The sequence below is a fragment of the Saccostrea echinata genome, unplaced genomic scaffold, assembly GCF_033153115.1.
Source record: "Saccostrea echinata isolate AGI-Se365-2 ecotype Australia unplaced genomic scaffold, CSIRO_AGI_Sech_v1 ptg000049l, whole genome shotgun sequence".
In the NCBI taxonomy this organism is placed as follows: domain Eukaryota; kingdom Metazoa; phylum Mollusca; class Bivalvia; order Ostreida; family Ostreidae; genus Saccostrea; species Saccostrea echinata.
The window spans coordinates 2,302,210-2,322,013 of NW_026889798.1; the positions used below are offsets into that span (position 1 = coordinate 2,302,210).

Consider the following 19,804-nt stretch of genomic DNA (forward strand, 5'->3'; position numbering starts at 1 on the left):
ACAGTTCTATTATCAATCTAAAACTCGTTTTCTTATTGAAATAATAATCTTAGTTATCTGTTTAGTATGATATTGCTTAACTTGCCGTTGAATTATTTAAACGGGCTGATTTTGTTATTTGGATTGATTGAAATAAATCTTGTTAAGATCAAATTGTATTTAAACATGCATTGCAGGGTTTTTTTTAGGGGTCGTAGGGGTCGTAAAGCATTCTGTATTAGGCACCATTCCCAATGGTAAAAAGTGAGTGTTTTTCCCAATTTCATTGAAGAAAATTCCCAAAAGACGAAACATGACATTAATGCTATTCTAAATATAATAAAAAAAATAATTAAACTTAAATTAAATAAAACTTCAGAACAGCAAACAATTAAGTGAAGCTGATTTTCAATAAAGATTTTTTGAATGTAAATTAGTCAAAAAATGCTTTGCAAATCAAAAAATAGCTCCTATTTGAATTTATCTCGTAAAATGTGAATTATGATATTTTTCCCAATTTTAACTAAATGACGCTATTTTTTCCCAAATGGAAAGGCCCAGGCCCTTGATTTTAAGACCTTAAAAAACCCTGCATTGAACAAATTAAATTAAATGCTAAAAATATACTGCACAAAAGACTACAAACATGTTTGCAAGTTTTTATTTTTGTGACAGTGCAGGAGACCGGGGAAGAGGGCCAGGGTCATTTTATATTACCGGGACCTAACTACTTTACAGTGTATCTGTAAAGCTTTACAAGGATAAGCATATCCAAGTCTCTGGCATGGGGCCAGAATGGAATTTTTATATTGTAAAACTTCATATACAATAACATTTGAAAACAATAACATTAGAATTTCATACGATAAAGAAGCCGCGAGAAATGGGGGGGGGGGGGGGTCTTCACACACCATCACATAACAATATTTACATGTACCTAAATGTGTGCCACATCGTAAAAATTTGTCGTTTAAAAACTCAGCCTGTCAAGGAATATTATGAACCAGTCGCATTTAACTGACTGGATATAAAAACTTTCAATTAATTTTTACACCCCCCCCCCCCCCAGCCGAAAAAATTCTATTAATTAATCTGCGAGTCATTGATTCATAACGACAATATATATACATAATTATTTATGATTTATTTCTTAGAAAAATCTATTTGATATTAATTTTAAAAAATGACATATTGATTTCATTCAAAGTTCGGATAAAATTTGTTGAAATGACAATAAAATACCCGATATCTATTAATACCAAGTGTATACATGTTCTTCTAAAACCATTTAATTTTACAAAATCAAACAAAATCGTTATTCTTGGACGCAATTTTTCTCATGATTAACTAGATTTGATAGAAGTTAAGTTTCCAGTTCCAGGCATGTGGAGCTCATGATCGCTGTTTGTTTTGAAAATGACCCTGCTCATATACATGTACGTAAGGAGAGAGTTCAAGGTGCAAAAATAAATTGAGGAATTATTTCAATATTATTTCAAACCTAACCAAATGAAGTATTTGGAGGTTATGGGGTTAGTGGTGGGAAGGGATCCCCCCCCCCCCCCCACACCTAAAATGTAGGAAGTTTTAAAAAATACGACAACCCTCGTATGCTATTAAACTCATATTAACTACAAGTATTGCATGTTTCTGTCATTTAACTTTTAACCCCCACCCCCCACCCCCCAATCCAACCACTGGTCATCCTGGATCTGTTCCCTTCATTTTAAATGCATGTGAATTATAATTCATTCATTTGTTTATCATTTATCAACCTGCTTACTTAAATATAATTATTTCAAAAATTTCCTTGCTGTGACTGAAAAAATGTGTATCATTTCAATTTAAAAAAAAGAAGTTTTGTTACCACATGCGGGCAGAAGTCCTTCTGATTTTTTGTTTGAATTTTTTTTTAACGAATATTGCTTAACATGTAGTCTATCAACTTAATGTCCTTAAATTTTTATACAGCGTAAACGGCAACTCACTAAATTTCACAAATTTTCTGTCTAATTATATTTAGAAAACAAAAACAAAAAAACAACAAATTTTCACTACCCAGCAGCATCTATTTATTTTTATTCCCGAGAATTTTTTAAAATATATATTTAACTTCACATTTTGAAAGAGATATCATTTTTATACTGGATTCAACCCCCCCCCCCCCCCCCCCAAAATGACATCTTGTCCTATCAAGAGCCATGCTTAAAATGAGATGATTTTCGAATGAATTCTACAGGTTTCTCAAACGATTATTACACGAGATAAATACTTTGGTTTTGAGAGAATGAATTGATATTGAACAGAAGCCGCTTGCTTCTCGGGTTTTCCTGACATTCCAGCATAGTGAAATGTAAAACAAACAAACGAACAAACACTCATAATTCTATACACCACTGCATGATGGATAATAGTTAATACAACTATTTATTATCATATTATACAATTATTAAAAGAGACAGTGGCTCAAAAATGTTTCTGGAAATGCTCAATAACATACATTTATTACCGTAGTAACATTACAATGCAAAGTGAAAGTCATGTTGACTGAAAACTTTTGACGTTGGTGCGAAAGTAACATGACGTCATTGTTTACCTGTTAAAGTATCATCGATATAAATGAAGAAAAAACCTACTTAGAGTTGACGTAGGGCCATAAAAATTCAGATTTGGCAACTTCTAACCTTGCTCTATTAATATCCATGAAAAACTTAAAATGTGTAAAAATTGCCATAAGGCCCTTTTCCCATGGGCGCAATCATATATATATATATATATATATATATATATATATATATATATATATATATATATATATATATATATATACACTAGACAAAATTGCTAATGCACCACTTATTATTCTTATTTGTGAATTGATCATTTTCCTGATTGGTACTAGTATATAAAACAAGCCATCTTTTCCAAAACAGTTGGATTGACAAATGTCTTGGTGTCATGTCAAGACCCTTAAAGGACCTTCTTGTCCGAAAACCAATGTCCCAACGTGCACTGCGCACCGTTTTTGCCAAGATATGAAGTTGGTGATTACCGAAGGTGGTCCATGAGGTTGTGACTGGAGCAGTCTCCCACTTGAAAATCAAATGATGTACCCTGATTGACTACCATATTGCTTAGTAGTCATCCAGTGCCTTGGTGTTCCAACCAAATCCACCCAACTTCCGGTTGCCCCAATTTTGTGGAACAATCTTGAAGTTATTGTGTGGTGCTTACTTAATGCCGTCGATATCTATTGTAAACATTTTTATGATTGTTAATTCATTTTCAACAATTTTGCACCAATGAAATGCATAATCTTTGAATTGTTTTAATTTTTCGCAATTTTCTTCAAAGGAACCCCCTGCAGATACCATACTGGCTGCCTTAGCAGGCTCTTCTAAAGATAAACGCCGCATACGGTGTAACTTTTTTTCTGAGTTTTTAATTAGTACAAACATAAAGAACACAACCACAAAGAAAAAATTAGAAATTTATTCCACCAAAAAAGTATGGATATGATTTTATTTTTTTTCTATGAAGTGGTTAATCTTCAGTAAACATTGCTGTTATTTATCAGTAAAAACATTTAAATGTCTCATTTGTTAATGAAGTAACATAATTATATAACAAAAACATCTTAAACAAGTTTTGAAAAGAAAAATGTTAATTTATTTAGGTGGTGCGTTAGCAATTTTGTCTAGTATATATATATATATATATATATATATATATATATATATATATATATATATATATATATATATATATATATATATATGTATGTATATATATATATATATATATATATATATATATATATATATATATATATATATATATATATATATGGGGGGGGGGGTGTTATACATGTATCAATATACATATTCATCTCCAGAATTTAGCATAATATGCAACTAAGCATTGTCAAAGTGCGTCTTTTTTTAAATATGGTATGTAAGGTCTCTAATGAAATTTACATGAATTATTTTCCTGTAAGTTTAAACTTGCACCCTTGTGATACCCATTATCTCTACTGAAATGGATTTTATAAACAACACACATCGAATCCTAATCAGAAGGAAAATAAGGTATTCATGTCACTTACAGATACTGATAGAAAAAGGTACATGAATATATTTATTTCTTTTTTTAGTGAACATACCGGAGGAAATTTTGAAATGGGATTTGAGTGCCAGAAAAAGATTTGTTGAGAGTCTCCGCCATGGAAGAGTAGAAATGTTCCGTGCACGAGGTATGATTGTAGGATGCGCAGGCGCAGGTAAAACAACTCTTCTTAGAAAGCTTCAAAGGAAATACACAGAAGAAAATAAAGCTACAGAGACAACTGTCGGTCTTGAGGTTCATGAAGATTTGTTTGAAATTAAAGATGATACCTTATATGGTAATTTTTCTCTTATTTCTGTACAGTGTATCTTTGAATATAATGTCAAATGTTAGATGCTTGTTCTAAAATGATTTAAGTTTAATTTATATATATAAGTTTAATAGCAATTACAAATTAATCTACAACTAATATCAAACTTTGCATTTATTCTGCTAAAATTCTAAATTTGCACTTGAAATAACTTATTTCGTTTCATTAGCATAGGATTGTCTCAAATCTTTATAATAATTATATGTTTCTCTTTTTGTTTCGCATCTAATCAGATTACAGCAATGATAATGAGGAAAATACCCATATCGCAAGATTTATACGGCACAATACAGAGGAAGAAAAAATGGTTATCAAAGGCATTCATCTTCACAGTAGCCGTGGTAGAAAGCTTATCAGTATGACAGACTTTGCCGGACAAGTAGCTTATTACGCATGTCACCAGGTTTACTTGTCAAGAAGAGCGTTTTATATCGTGGTCATTGACATGTCTAAGGGTCTGGATGAAGAAGTTAGGAAGTACCACACTGATCGCCATAATCCAGACGGGTCCTTGTTCCATTCCTGGAAATACAAAGGTGATTTCCAATATACATAAACATTATGACTTCCCTCTTCTTCTCTTTTTTCTTGACACAATTGTATATTTATATTTTTCTTCTTTCCAGTATGCAGCCCTGTCTAAAGAATATAAAATAAAATAGATAATTTTTTTCTCTGAAAACAAAATAAAATTATTTATAAGGAATGATATATTTCAAGATTTTTTTCTTTAATTGACATATTGACACAATGTATTGAACTATCATTAGCATGTCCAAATTGTAAAAAAAAAACTTTAAAAAACATAATGTATATACTTATCAATGAACCAAAAAACCACATAGGTAACGCTAGTAACTCAGAAGAAAAGGATTGTTTTTCTCATTCAACCAACTGGTCTTAAACACTTTTAATGCTTTTCTATTATCATTATAATTAAGTCCGATCAGGTACAGCACTTTTACCACTCAAGCTAAGTAAGCAAATGTATACCAGAATCGTTCTTTTAAAAAAATATAAAGAAATAAACGACCTTTAATTAGATTGATTGATGATTGATTGTATATTGTTTAACGTCTCATTCGAGAATTTTTCACTCATATAGAGACGTCACCGTATGCCGGTGAAGGGCTTCAAATTTAGACCTATACTCGGCATTCAGGACCATTGAGCAGTGAGGGATCTTTATCGTGCCAACACCTACCCTGACACGGGACCTACGTTTTTAAGGTCATGTCCGAAAGACCTGTGACTTTCACTTGTAATGCCGGGGGCTTGGAGAAAGGAACAGTCACTACCTATGTTTACGTCTTAGGTTTGACGCGGCGCGGCGAACGAGAATCGAACCCGGGCCTCCCGATCACGAAGCGAACGCCCTTCCACTAGGCTACAGTGACTGATCCTTTAATTAGAAACATGTATTAAGTATACGCATTAGGATAAAAGTCACTCAAAATTCAAGGACAAAATAATTTGCATCACAGTTATTTGAAAAAAAAAATAATACTCTATGTAAATCATATCGAACCAAGATAATTTTTTCTACCAAAATCAAATATTTTACTTCACTTTTAAATTGGAGTTTTAGCAATAATAACTTCAAAATGTTGGATAGCTTTAAATTAAGTTAAAAAAAAAAATGAAATTCGTTGATATACCAGCTGATTATGATATGACGTATTTTAATAGTCTGCTGTAGGGTGAGTTAACCATGCATCGGACACATACCTTGCTTCGGACAACTTTAAGCAATATACTTTCATTGAACCCGAGTTTCCCTGTGTTTTTACTTGTTTCGGTCTTAAAGGTGAAGATTTAAACTTTTTAATGATGCCGATTTTTATTTTCATGTTGTGATATAAATACCACAAGAATGGCCTTGAAATTACGTCATATTTTGCATCATCAAAGGGGAGTAACCAGAATTTTACGATTTTGCAATTTTTAGAGTTGTCGTTCTTTTAAATAGACATCAACGGAACGGGTCGGACCTTGGTAAAATTTATCAATGATTGATAATTTTACAGAAATTTTTCAAAAATTTTACTTCAGTGTTTGTATAATATTTTTTAGAGTTGTTTTTAACTAGTATGTTTATTTCACCGTACATCGGACACAAATTAACCATGCATCGGACACTTTCCGATGCATGGGTAATCACTTCCACTTTCATATAAAACCCAAATGACAGCTGTTTTTTACGGAAATGGAAAATAGAAACTCAAAATTTTCAGTGAAAATACAAATTATCGATATATGACGACTAGAAGTGGACTCTATTTATTTCTTTAAACTAGATGACGATAACCCACGCGACAAAGACGCGAGTTGCCATATAATTAGCATTGTAAAGCCTTTCTAAGCGATGTGATGCAACTAAAATCTCTTCACATTTGTGGATCGAAATAGTCATTCAAATTTAATTAGAAGGTTAATTTTTAAATAAAAGATAAAAATGTTTCGATAATACTAATTTTAAAGCACCGAGACCAAGGTATGATATTTTTCTGGTTTAAATTTCGTATGTCCGATGCATGGTGAATATTGTCCGATCCATGGTGAATTCTGACTTATTTCGAAAAAATCGGTTTTTAATGATATTTTCTCAATAAATAGGGCACGATTGTGTCAAAAAATTATATTTTAACCACATACTACATATTAAGTTCCATTTTGATAATATTCGGTCGGTAGCGATATCGCTAGAACTTGTTGAAGTACGAGGGTGTCCGATGCATGGTGAATTCACCCTATTATTATTTTGAAAAATAAGGTAAAAGAAAATAAAATGCATTTTGCAAGACTCGAAACCAGAGAAAAAAAACTATTTCTAAAACAGTGTTTAATGTAAGTGTATTGGAACTCTCAATTGGTTAAATATTTACATATTTATTTGATTTTAATACAGAACAATATGCCCTGAATTTAACTAATGTCAAGACAAAAATAACAGAACATATCCTCGTTTTTTGTTTTTTTTTTCATGTTTAGACCCTTACAGATAAAGCTTATTTTATTGAGTTTTTCTCTCTTTTGAATTGTTTTATTGTCTCATAATAGCATGTACTATGATAATAAATGGAGGATCGGTTTCGGTTGGGGGGGGATTGGTCGGTAGTGACGCCTTGTTATTTTTCTGAAAATGGTCTATTGCTTTTAACCTATTAAGGAAATGTTATTAAAAGATTGGTTAGTTGGAAGGGCTCGTTATTTTTCCGAAAATGGTCTATCAGGGTTGGGGTCAATTACTTTGAAATGTAATTAATTACTTTCAAATACATTGATAATTTTGTCAATTACTTGCAATTACAGTTACATTGATTTTTTCAAATGTAATTAATTACTCTCAATTACTTTGACAAATGTAATTAAATACACTTCAATTACTTAAGTCTTATTTTTCAAAAATCTTGAGAACAAATACATATATAAACGGCATTGAGATACACAAGGCATTATGTACTGAAATGTTTTTACAGTTTTGAGTTCATTTTAATCATCATCAGATTTTCAAACACAGCATCACTCAAACGACATCTTTCTGGTCTGAACAGTTTTCCAACCACGCTGTAAAGTCTTTCAACGGGCGCTAAAGTCGCTAGTACAACTAAATACCTTTGGGCTAACCGAGAAAGACAAGGAAACGTGGAATGATTTTCTATTGAATTCATGTTTGGTTCTGAATAAGGTTTTTACTATAGTGAACTTTTATTCAGTGTTTTTGTTCTTGGGTATTAGAGGGGTTCACACCTGGACAAAATTAGACTTCTACCTATTGCCCTGGGCAGTGTGACAGGCTGTATAAACAAATTAAATATTCTAAGACGTTTAATTGTTGCACAAACACAAGCCCATGCCACACAGGTATACTGAACTGTGTATCTTGAAAAGACACCTTTTTAAAACTTATAACTTAAAAAAAGTAATTGAAATGTAATTGAAAAGTAATTGAAAATACATGACATTTTTGGAAATGCATTTAAATACATTCAATTACTTGTAATTGAAGACTGGCTCAAATGCAAATTACTTCCAATTACTTTTAAAAATGTAATTAATTACACTCAATTACAAATACTAATTACAATTACCCCATCCCTGTGGTCTATTGCTTTTAATCTATTATGGAAATTTTAGTAAGAGACTGGCTGACCCCATCCTTTACTTTCTGTTGAAGTATGGACGGGCCTCCCTCCCTCCTCCCTCCCCCCTTTCAACACGCAGAGATATTAAATACGTTTTTGTGAGTGGTGACTTTTTTCATGTCAAAAGTTTTCCGAATTTATTATTATTTTTTTTTTGGCTAGTTATATTTTCTGACCACTTACCCAAAAAGTCATTTATTTTTTTCTCCCCCTTTTCAAATTTGAAAAAAAAGTATCTTACTTGACTGCATTATTAATAGGGAAAAAAAGTCGAAAATTCCAAGTGCGAATCTCGGATGCATCTTGATAGGGTGGAAAAAAGTACATATTCTATTCTGCAAATTATCGAACATTGTAACTAATTTTGCACAGAAGAAACCGTTGGATAACATTAGTGAAAAAATAATTTGTGTAAAGCTTCAGCTAATGCACGGACTACTAAGGAACAAGAAATTGTTGTTTTTACTTGCAATATTCAAAAACATAACCATTACAGCCAACTTGAGAGGATCTTAGGACACGTTTTATGATGTCCTAAAGTTAGAAAGACCTTTTGGGGAAGTCAGGAATTTGTAAAAGCTTCGAGAATCTTAAGACTACGGCTTTATCTAAAATGTTATTAGTACAGATCGTAGATACATGTATAAGACAGCTTCGTGAACATTCCTGCAGGAATTGTATAGTGTAGCGGCTGGCGTTTTAATCTGAAAGAAAAAAAAATGATACTCAGGATTTTTATTGCTAGGTTTGAAACCGCTAGAATACCATATTTTTTAATAATCGAATTATTTCCTTACAATACCGTTTTTGTAATAATTTAATAAATTTAAATAATGAGAATTTTACTCTAAGCAAAAATTCAAAAATTGAATATGATTTTGATATGCTAGTATCTGAAGCTATAGGTATTCTGCATGCCTTGTTCGCCCGTCTCCTTTGTTTTAAAAATCTCTCATAAGATCATATATTTGTTATGAAATAAGAAAAAAAAAAGATATTTTACAAAATCTTCATCATAAACAGTATGACTATAAAGTAAATTGAATTTAAGCAAAAATACAATGTTTTCAGTTTACCGAAACAATAATTGAAATAACAAGTAGTTAGCTATGTTTTTAACATATATACGATCATGACAAGTAAAAAAAAAAACGGCGGGTGATCATGTTGACAGGGGATATTCACACCTCTATGGCACGTAATCCAACCTTTGATGTTTTTAGAGATCCATGTTTGCTGTGCTCCTGATTTGTTTTATATAATTGGACTTTTTAGCATGATTACTGTCTGTTATATTCATATTTCAGACACTTAATATAAAATTTAAACGGATTATCTTCGAATGAATCGAAGAAATTCTAAAGAGTACAAGGAGAATGTTTTATTGGTTTTAAACACATTTCATGGATGAGCAATGTCAATTATTTTCTTCTTTAACAACTGTTGTAACCTATTGTTTGTGGTATTATCTATTAGCAAATATGAACTTTGTCGCGAAAAATACCATTCGTATGTAATCAATTGTAAAATCTGAAAATAAATGTTGGATGAATGGACAGACAACGTTTGATTATTTACCGCATTTTGACAAAAATCCTCGCCAAAATCATATAACGACAAACACATTCAATCAAGAAGTAAAAAAAAATCAAATTCAGATCTTGTAGAAAACTGTATTCTGTTATGATTGAATCTATAGTTATGAAGTTATTAGGTGAAGATGTGAACATCAAATTAGTTAAACGTTACAGTAAAGATTTATTCTTAGCATTGTATTATATTGCGAGGATAATGTATCACATACAATAAATAAAGACAAGTAGGCCGATTTGGTCTTACTGTACAAATCTAACAATATTAAGACTTTTAATGGCAAATTTCTTTCTCTGTATGATTGTATTGTCAAAATATTCTAGTATATTGATATTCCTTTGATCAGCATGTAAAGTACTATGTCAAATTTCCTTTTCAAACTTTTAATTCAGACACGTTAGGATACGCTTTATATTTTTAGATAGACTTCACTCTCATTTCAAAGGATACCTTAAACTTGAGTCTTAGTAACACTCAATTCATATTTCCAAATATTGATCTTTCCAGACTATTTTCATTTCTGGTTGCAATCCATACAAACATACTGTGATGATGGAAAAAGCGACACAAACCATGAAAACACTAAAGTGAAAGGCAGCATTCATCCTGTTATCCTGGTTGCTTCTCATGCAGACAAAGTGGTAAGGAAATATTTCACAAGATCCATCAATATATATTTGGAGAATATCTGAGGCTTAATGAGGAGTTTCAGGTATTCCATATTTTTGCGTCCTATTATCCATTCTACTTCTAAAGTCTGAAACAATGACCCTTCATAAAATATATCGGAGAATTAACGTGTTAAATCAATTGGCTTTTTTTTTCTTGATAGTATCTGAATTTCATATATCCGCTTCAAAACATAACGAACAGAGTCGAAAATTTAAAAACGTGTTAAAAATAATCATTTCAAAACAGGAATATTTGATGGACTATACATTTGTATTTGAATAAAAGGAGGATTAAAAAAAATTACCCTCAGTTCTACAATTAAAAATCAATCTGAGCTGTAGCTAATTAAATTAATCTAATTACACGAACGATCACGATTGCTAATGCAAACACATTATTCTTCACGCAAAATAGTAAAAAATATTTAGGAATGGATATTTTTGAAACAGAAATAAAAAAGAAAAAAAAAAGAGAAAAGAACTTAATAATTTTAGATTACAAATAATTGTTTATGTACATGCAATTCATCAACTTGGGAAAACTGGAAAAAATAGGAATGGATATTTTAGAAATAAAATAAGACTTACATTGTAATAAATATTTTAGATTACAAATACTTATTAACATCAATTCTCAGTAAGGACAAAAATTTTACTGTAGGACTGTGGCACACACCATGAGCGATTTTCATGAAACTTTTTCAGGTGATTAATGTCCATACATTATGACATAATCAACATTCAAAATTAAGGTTACTACCTTGGTTGCCATGGTAACGGACTAATATAGATTTTTGCCCCATTTACTCTCAATTCAAGCATAAAAATGCTATATACTTGATTTCATGTGGTTTAATCATCTTTATTATTTTGAGATAATTCATACATTATATGAATAGAACAAATGAAGCACTATATAACACAATAAAAAAAATTCCACAAGTCACTGCTAATTCTTCAATTGATGGCTCCAAGATGACCAAATTCTTACATTTTGAAAATGGTCGTTTTTACCCTTTATTTCAAGAAGTTTTTCAAGAAATGCAGGCAATTGAAGAAAAAATCACCTGAAATTTTAGAAACACCATAATAATATTAATTAACTTTTATGAAAAGTAGAGTGGGGATTTTTTTCGTTTTCGGTATTTTTAACTTCGAAAATTGGCATTTTGCCAAATAATATTTTTTTTTTCAAAATGTTACTAGACACTGGTTGTTTTATAAAATTTCTTTTCCAAACATTTTTTCTCACAAGTAGATAAGACAAACGGAATTATAAGTAAATATTATTAAAGATAATAAATAAGACAAAACAAAATTAAATGAATTATTATTGTTTCTCTATGATCCTTTACAAAGGGCAGGTAACTCAAAATCTACAGAAAATTAGCTATTCAACTTTTCACTGGAACTAATTTCAGTAAACAACATTTTCAAATACTAGATAAAAAATGGAAAAAGATAATGGATAAAAACTCTAATGATACTTTTCAACCAAAAAAAAAAAAAATAAAAAAAAATAAAAAATAAATTATTACTTTTTCATGCATAGGTAGGTAGATATTAATTTAGCAGGTTTGAAATTTGATAAGCTAATGTTAATTTCCTCCATTTAAATTTTGCTTGTTCCCAGATGCAAATCTTTAGATATCAATTTTTTTGGATAAAGAAATTTAGAATTATTTAGACTGACCATAAATTAACACCCCATTAAAAATAAAAGCATTAATGTATATTCTTACAATCAGAAAACATACACATATTCATGTGTATATGTATAATTTTATCGTTACTTTTAAAAACAGTTTTTTTTTTCCAAATTATTAATCAAGCAAGAATCTACATCTAAACATTATCCAAAATGTGTATTTAGAGATAAACAAAATGTAGAAAATAACTGCTATATAGCAATTTTGTAGACAATAGAAACAGCTAGGCTTGATGTTTCCATGATTTCTCTTTACATCAGAGGTTGACCATTATGTGGTGTTGTGTCTGACCAGTCAAGAAGAATTTTAAATGGGTTTGAAAAGTGAAATAATCATCTTCATCTTTTCCCCTGGAATAAAAAACATACATGTACTTAAATACTTAAAAATCAATTATTTAATATCTACTACATTTTTCATGTGATAACAAATACAAGTATATAAGCATATCTATATTTATTAAAATGTATGCAATACTTAGCTAGTAGTTAGTATTTACACCTCCAAATAAATTGCCTCAGAATTCCTGCATGTGTACTTGAAAAAGCAGGCTTCCTATCACAGGTGCTTGGGGACGGGCCCCCCCTCCCCCCCCCCCTACATTCCATACCCCAAGGGTTCTCCCCGACTTTTTTATATAAAATATTTTTCTATGACACATTCACAAAGTGTTTTCTTTTTAATTGACTTTAGACATAAACAAACAGACATACACATACACAAACACAGACACACCACGGCTGGAAAGCTTACGTACAGATTTTTAGGAATAAACATGAAATTTAAAAAAAATATGAATACACAAGATATACTAAAATAATGATGTAGATGAAATAAATTTATCTATATGTTTATGGTTTCAAATATCTGTTTTCAGTTAAACCATCTTCTTTTATAGTTTATACACATGAAGTTCATTGTTTTATTTATTTTTTATAAAAATTCATACACTCGGATACTAAAAGAGTACTTTTAGTATCAGAAAGTATGAATTTTTATAAAAGGTTAGTTTTAAATTATATTTTGGATTTCTCAATTGTAATACTTTGTGAATGTGTCATAGAAATATATTTTATTAAAAAAAGTCGGGGAGAACCCTTGGGGTACGGAACGCGGGGGAGGGGGTCCCATCCTCAAGCACCTGTGCTTCATATTTTATCGCCTTGAAAGCAGACAACAATTTGCTAATTAATGAATACCGTAAATAAACCATTAATAAATACAATACATGGCACAGACGTATGTAGCGCTAATTCATGATTACGCCAACCACTTTATACCCAGTGATTGCGCTAAATTTTGAATACGCCAATTTATGTACGCATACAGTATTTTCAGTGTAGCCAATTGCAAGGTAAAGGTAACTGAAACAATTTACCATCACCTACTCCAAAAGCTGTCCCCATGCTCTAACAGAATCTTCTCCAAAAGAATATTCTTCAGTTAAGATACTGTCCGATGTTCAGTTCTCACGGTCAATTGCAAGGTTTCTGTCTCCATTAGTTAATTTTGTAACTGCCTCCTGCTTCCTGTATTTAGCCTTTGTGTTGAAATAAAGATGATAAAAACACAAAAAAGAGGTTCTCTTTATGTACCGGTATCTTTTCATCTTCTTTTTTTCAAAGCACCAGTAAACATCTAAAATATGTTTAAAATATTTTTTTTCAAATTAAAGAAATTCATTCTTATTGTCAATCATGAATACATACATTTACATGGGTATATTATATTTATATCTTATTAGTGTGTATTTATAGCTGTAGTTAAATTATTCTCTATTGAGAAGCTGATGGCTCGTTTTAATACTCCCCCTCAGGAGGAGTATTAAAACGAGCCATCAACTTCTCAATAGAGAATACATTTAAATATGTTTTGTTCTTTTACAGTGAATCTGAATTATATGACTTCTTTTTAGGCTAATTTTTTTTTATGTGTTTCCGTTAAGTCGATCATCTCTAATTTTTACCCACCACCTACCGGTACTACTTTTTTGGCCAAATCAGATTTTAAACTGTACCACTGGCGGATTTAGAGGGGGTCCAGCCCCCCCCCTTTTTTGTGTCCAAAATATACATCAGATTTAATAAATCAATTTTTGGTGTGGCCTTCAGCCCCTACCCCGACACCAAGCTGGTTCCTCCCCCTTTTCAAGATTCCTGGATCCGCCACTGTGTATAACGTTACCAAAAATATATGTTTTTTTAATAATAAATTGCCTTGTGTATATTTTTCATTACATACAAACTTACATCTTCTATAACATTCTCCTCCTTTTGATAAACTTTGTAGTTATGATTTGCCAAAGTAAGTTGCTTTCTGAAGCAAGCAAAAATTCCTATAATGCAAATATATTACTAAGATGTATATCTGCTAACATGGTGATCTTTGAATATAGACCTATTAAGTCTATTATTTAAAAAAAATTATTTAATTTAAAAATTAGGTCAATTTAATTGAAAAAGCTTCTTACGTGCAGTTTTTATACAAAATGAATATTTGAAAAAATTCAAATTTATACCTGTGCCTAGGGTTGTTCTAACCATTCCCACTGACTGTCGTATCTTCTGCTTGTTGTATTCCTCCAATTGCATCTTGCATTTTTCCTCATGGGTTTTAGAAAGTATATGGAATCCCACATGATGGGAATGCAAGTCATACTTCATAAAATTTGTTTCAATATTTCGCAAAGTGAATTTGACTTTAAAAATCTATTATTAATAAAGACCTGTACATCATTATCAAGTTGAATGCTGAGAAAGCAGTGTCTCCTTCTTTTGATGACTTACTTTGTCATTCACACCTGAATTCCATTTTAAAAAGTTGAAAAACACATCATTTTTCTGTTATTGTTTCATGTTAATTTTTCTGGCGTCTGTTTTTGCCATATGTTGTTATAAACTTCTTTAGACTTCAATACAGGAGAGTCAACAAAGGGAAATAACACCAGTTTAATTTTTTGTCTTCAGTGCAAAAGAGTCAGCAAAGGGAAAAAAAAACTCTAGGTTAATTTTTATGAAAAGTTATAATTTGAGGGGATCGGAATATGACTTTTAACTGATTTCCCCACCTCAAATCTTTTTGCATCTTTTAGATCTAAGCTCGATCTTACTAAAAATATCTTTTTTCTAAGTTTCAATTGCCTGCAAAAATTAATATGCATATCAAGAAATAGGCGCCTTTGTATTCATTTCTATGACAAATTCTTGTAAATTGATCTGTATCATATTAAAAACCTTGGGTTAAATTGAATAAAATTTAGATGCACAGAAACTTTAATTACTTAGCTATAAAATGAAACCCATGTTATGTTGATAACTTTCCTACATTAAGGAAGCAAGGAATTATTTTACATGGTGGTGACAATCAGGTCAGTTTTGCCATAACAAAATATTTTAAAGTCGTTGCTATGGAAACCGAGGAGATACTGTCCAAAATTTACCCACCAATAGTCTTTATATAGGGCACTCTCTAATATTATAGTGATAAAATAAAATTCCATAACAGTGCGTGACCAAGCATTTTTGGTCCTTACAGAGAATTGATGTTCATATGTAATTCATTGACTGAGGAATATTGGAAAATATCTTTTATCTGTTCGATGCTTTAAGATGTAATTTATGATCGATTGCGTATTATATCAGATGATATAGGAGGACTGTGATTTTTTTTATTCTATTGAATCTGAAAGAAGAAGATGGAGATAAGATTTGAAATAATATGAAAGATTATTTGGCACCAAAAAAAATGAATTACAACTTTATGCCTCTTTTTATTTATGCATCTCAGCCATTGTTAAAACTCTTCATTTATTTGATGATTTTTTAAATATTAAGTAAATATAAAGGATAAAAGTAACCCCGGCAATCATGTCTGGTATATTCGCCGACTGAGTATTTATGCAAATATTGGGAATCGTTTTATTTTTTGTAAAAAAAAATATACCTCTCTGATGAACTTATATATAAATATCTAGACTACAGTTAACAGTTCACATAAATAACATCGTTTTGTTTTCAAATAACATTCCGATAAATAACTGATAAAATGAAATTTTCACGTTTTGTACTACACGATCAGGGACGATTAAAATAGCAAACGATTGCGCCTGATTCACTCACGATTTCTCACGTTACTAGAACGTTTAGGCACGTTTCACGAACGATTCTACACGATTTGTTTGTCAATGTATACAGAGACATACAAAATGTGATATTTATTTAAAAGCAACGAAGTTAAGACAATTTTGAATAGTATTACGTAGACTTTCAAGAAATCTTAAGGCAATCATTTTGGCTTAAATAATAAGGAACATGAAACTATAAGAGGATATGTAGAACGTCAATAAAAAGTAAAGTAGTAAATAGGATATCCCTCTCTACAACCACAGCAGAAATGTACTATTTTTTTTTATGGAATGACAAAATAACAAAGAAAACAAGGAATGACGGATGGAAAGGATAATACAAAATGTCCAAACCATTTCTTGTCGAAACATAATCTTCCCAAATATGAAAAAAAAATATTTAAAAAATATACGAAATTACATTTTCTTATATTTATTAATTTACTTATTAAGGTATTCGTCCATTATTTAAAAACACATTAATATTTTTGTACATTTCTTTTTCAAGAAGGAAGAAGGTTTGCAGAAAATGTTCTACGAGGAGCTGGAAAGTTCCTTATCTGATGAACAATCTTTGAAACATCTCATATCTCCAAAGAAATATATTGAAGTTGAATGTCCACCAAAGGCATTGGAACCTAAACAACTGGAGATAATCGAATGCCTCAGGAAATGTATAGTAGAAACTGTAGAAAAATTGCCACAGTGGGGAGAGGAAATTCCATTGAAATGGGCAAACCTTGAGAAAGTCCTCCTTAGAAAGAAGCAAAGGAAAACGAGGGTTACTTTGAAGCAAGAACTTAAAGAAATAAAAGATGCAGATTTACCTAGAGATAAAGATCTTGAAGATGGTCTTCAGTTTTTACATGAAATAGGTCAGATCGTTTATTTTTCTGAGAAGGAATTGGAAAAAGTGATAATTGTTGATGTTCAGTGGTTTGTTGATGCCTTCAAATTCATCATAACAGATGAAAACCATCTAGCTAGAATAGTCAGCAAAAATATATGGACTAACACAGGAAGAATTACTGACTTTGAACTGACAGACATATGGGAATATACTGGAGACAGCTCTTATATTCAACATAAAGATGATATTTTGCCATACATGGACAAACTTGGTTTAATGACGAAAATTCAGGATGATCTAAGCTGTCAAACATATTACATCCCGAGCATGAACAGAACTGAACTTACTGATAACTGTAAAGATGCAATCAACAAAGGACAAAAAACATCGATTATGGTGTTCCATTTCAAAACATACTTGCCGCATTTTTTCTTCTTTAGACTGGTAGTAAACTGCTTTAGGGTATGGAAAGCACTCGATATGGAGTTTTTTTGTAAAAATGCAGCATTTTACATGGTAAAAGATGCTAGCCATTGCATTGCCATCGCTGTTAACAAAACATCCATCCAGTTGCAGGTTTTTACTGCAGATAAGGACATGGATTTGCAGTCTGAGTGCGTCATACAGATAAGAGATACCGTGGAAAGTCTAATTAACGAAATAACTCAAACTTTTCATAGACACATTGAATATGAGAGAGGGTTTTCTTGTACAGATATAAACATTACAGATGAAGATGATGAGTATTTTTTGAGAGAAAGTCAAATTGTAGGAGTAAAAACAATTACTGGGAAAGAAAAAAGACCGTGTCCTAAACATGTTCTCCGAAATCCGCATGATATTAACAAATATAAAATGATGCAATTCTGGTTCTAACAAGTTGCTGCTCCCTTTTCACATGACATTTAGTGAAGTCTGTGCAAAATGCTGACAAATATCTTTTCAGGTACTTTGATCCTTGTGTGTGAAAAAAAGTTCATTTATATTTTTTGCTATATTCTTTTTTGTTTACTTAATTTTTCCAGTTGGACAGAACATTGCAAAATTTTGAATCCCAATATTTTTTGTATTTTTTATAACCCGAAGATATGTAAAATTTTCAGTAATGGATAAATAACGAGATGGTGTTGAATAGTTTAGAGAAAACATTCCCTCCGAGGGCCGACTATTCAACACTATCGAGTTATTTATCTTACTTAAATAACTTCCCCACTTTGGACCCCAAAGAAACATTTACCCATTCATATATCCAACTTTGCTGTAATACAATGGGATCCAGTCCATTCAGATATCCAACAGTGACGCAATACAATAGCCTAATCGAGCACCCCTTTTATTCATGGACTAGTGAGCATGAAACCGCATGGTGCTAATGTCATTTCAAACCTTTCCATTGTTCTGAACAGTCATGGAATCGGATGAAGAATAGTTTTAAATCCAATGTAAATTTAGAGAGGTTCAGATAGTGTTTTGAATACTTTTGTCCTGAAAGCAGAAGAAAACTACAAAATTTGATAAAAGGTTGGAAATCTATCATGACATGTAAGATGATGATTTGTTGGGGAAAAGTGTTGGAATCTTGCGGAGCTCCATTCGGACAATACTTCTAGTAGTACTATAACAGTTGAAAAGATTGTCGGTTTTATGCGGAACCTGCTTTAAAAATATTCCATATCAAGATTTGCAATAAAAAGGGTGACAAAAAAAAGATGGGGTGTCAATTTATTAAATTGTTTTGGGAAGTACGCTGGAAAAGTATGAGAACAGAGACAAACCTCGAAAAATCTGAGAGGATTTGCTAATAACGCATCCCTGAAATAACATTCAGCAACAGGAAGTGATGTGGATTAAGGTTCAAGGCAGGGCTCGAGCTGTGATTCGCCATTTGCGCCAATTGCGAATTTTTTCCAAAAGTGGCGAAAAGAAATTCAAAAGTGGCGAAAATGAACTTTTTTTTAAAATATACCATACAAAAGTGTGTGTACTCCTGGCTATCTCCTTTGTTTATTCAATGTGTACAGATAAGCCCCTTTGTTTATTTAATGCAAGCAGACGTGTGAATTCAGGGTGTGAAAACTCCATGAAACTAACAAAGCAATGTACATGTAGGAAATCATGTCTCGCTTGAACGCACACAGCTGATTTAGTAGGTAACTTTAGCCTGGAGCAGTAAGGGGATACAAAATTACTTGAAATAATATAAGATGGATTAAACAAGGAAAGACGAAGTGTTTTGGGGAGATGAAGTTAGTTAATAAAAGATTTTAATCAATAAAATCTGGATCTATATAGATTGTTT

At 31.3% G+C, this 19,804-nt stretch overlaps 2 protein-coding genes across 4 annotated transcripts in view; both read left to right on the forward strand.

Moving 5' to 3' along the window:
• The window catches only part of LOC133203269 (centrosomal protein of 290 kDa-like), a 258,032-nt gene that overhangs the window by 121,993 nt on the left and 116,235 nt on the right, over positions 1 to 19,804 (forward strand). The window lies entirely within an intron of this gene.
• Positions 234 to 18,399, forward strand: LOC133203235 (probable serine/threonine-protein kinase pats1). Its single transcript, XM_061339057.1, has 5 exons — positions 234 to 243; positions 4,133 to 4,381; positions 4,648 to 4,950; positions 10,660 to 10,793; positions 17,164 to 18,399. The coding sequence occupies exons 1-5, from the start codon at positions 234 to 236 to the stop codon at positions 18,379 to 18,381; spliced, it is 1,914 nt and encodes a 637-aa protein (XP_061195041.1). The 3' UTR covers positions 18,382 to 18,399.

Excerpts from the sequence above, each read along its gene's own strand:
- LOC133203235 (XM_061339057.1), top strand. Across the intron at positions 4,382-4,647 it reads TAAAGATGATACCTTATATG|ATTACAGCAATGATAATGAG; the intron begins GTAATTTTTCTC and ends GCATCTAATCAG. Across the intron at positions 10,794-17,163 it reads CTTCTCATGCAGACAAAGTG|AAGGAAGAAGGTTTGCAGAA; the intron begins GTAAGGAAATAT and ends TTCTTTTTCAAG.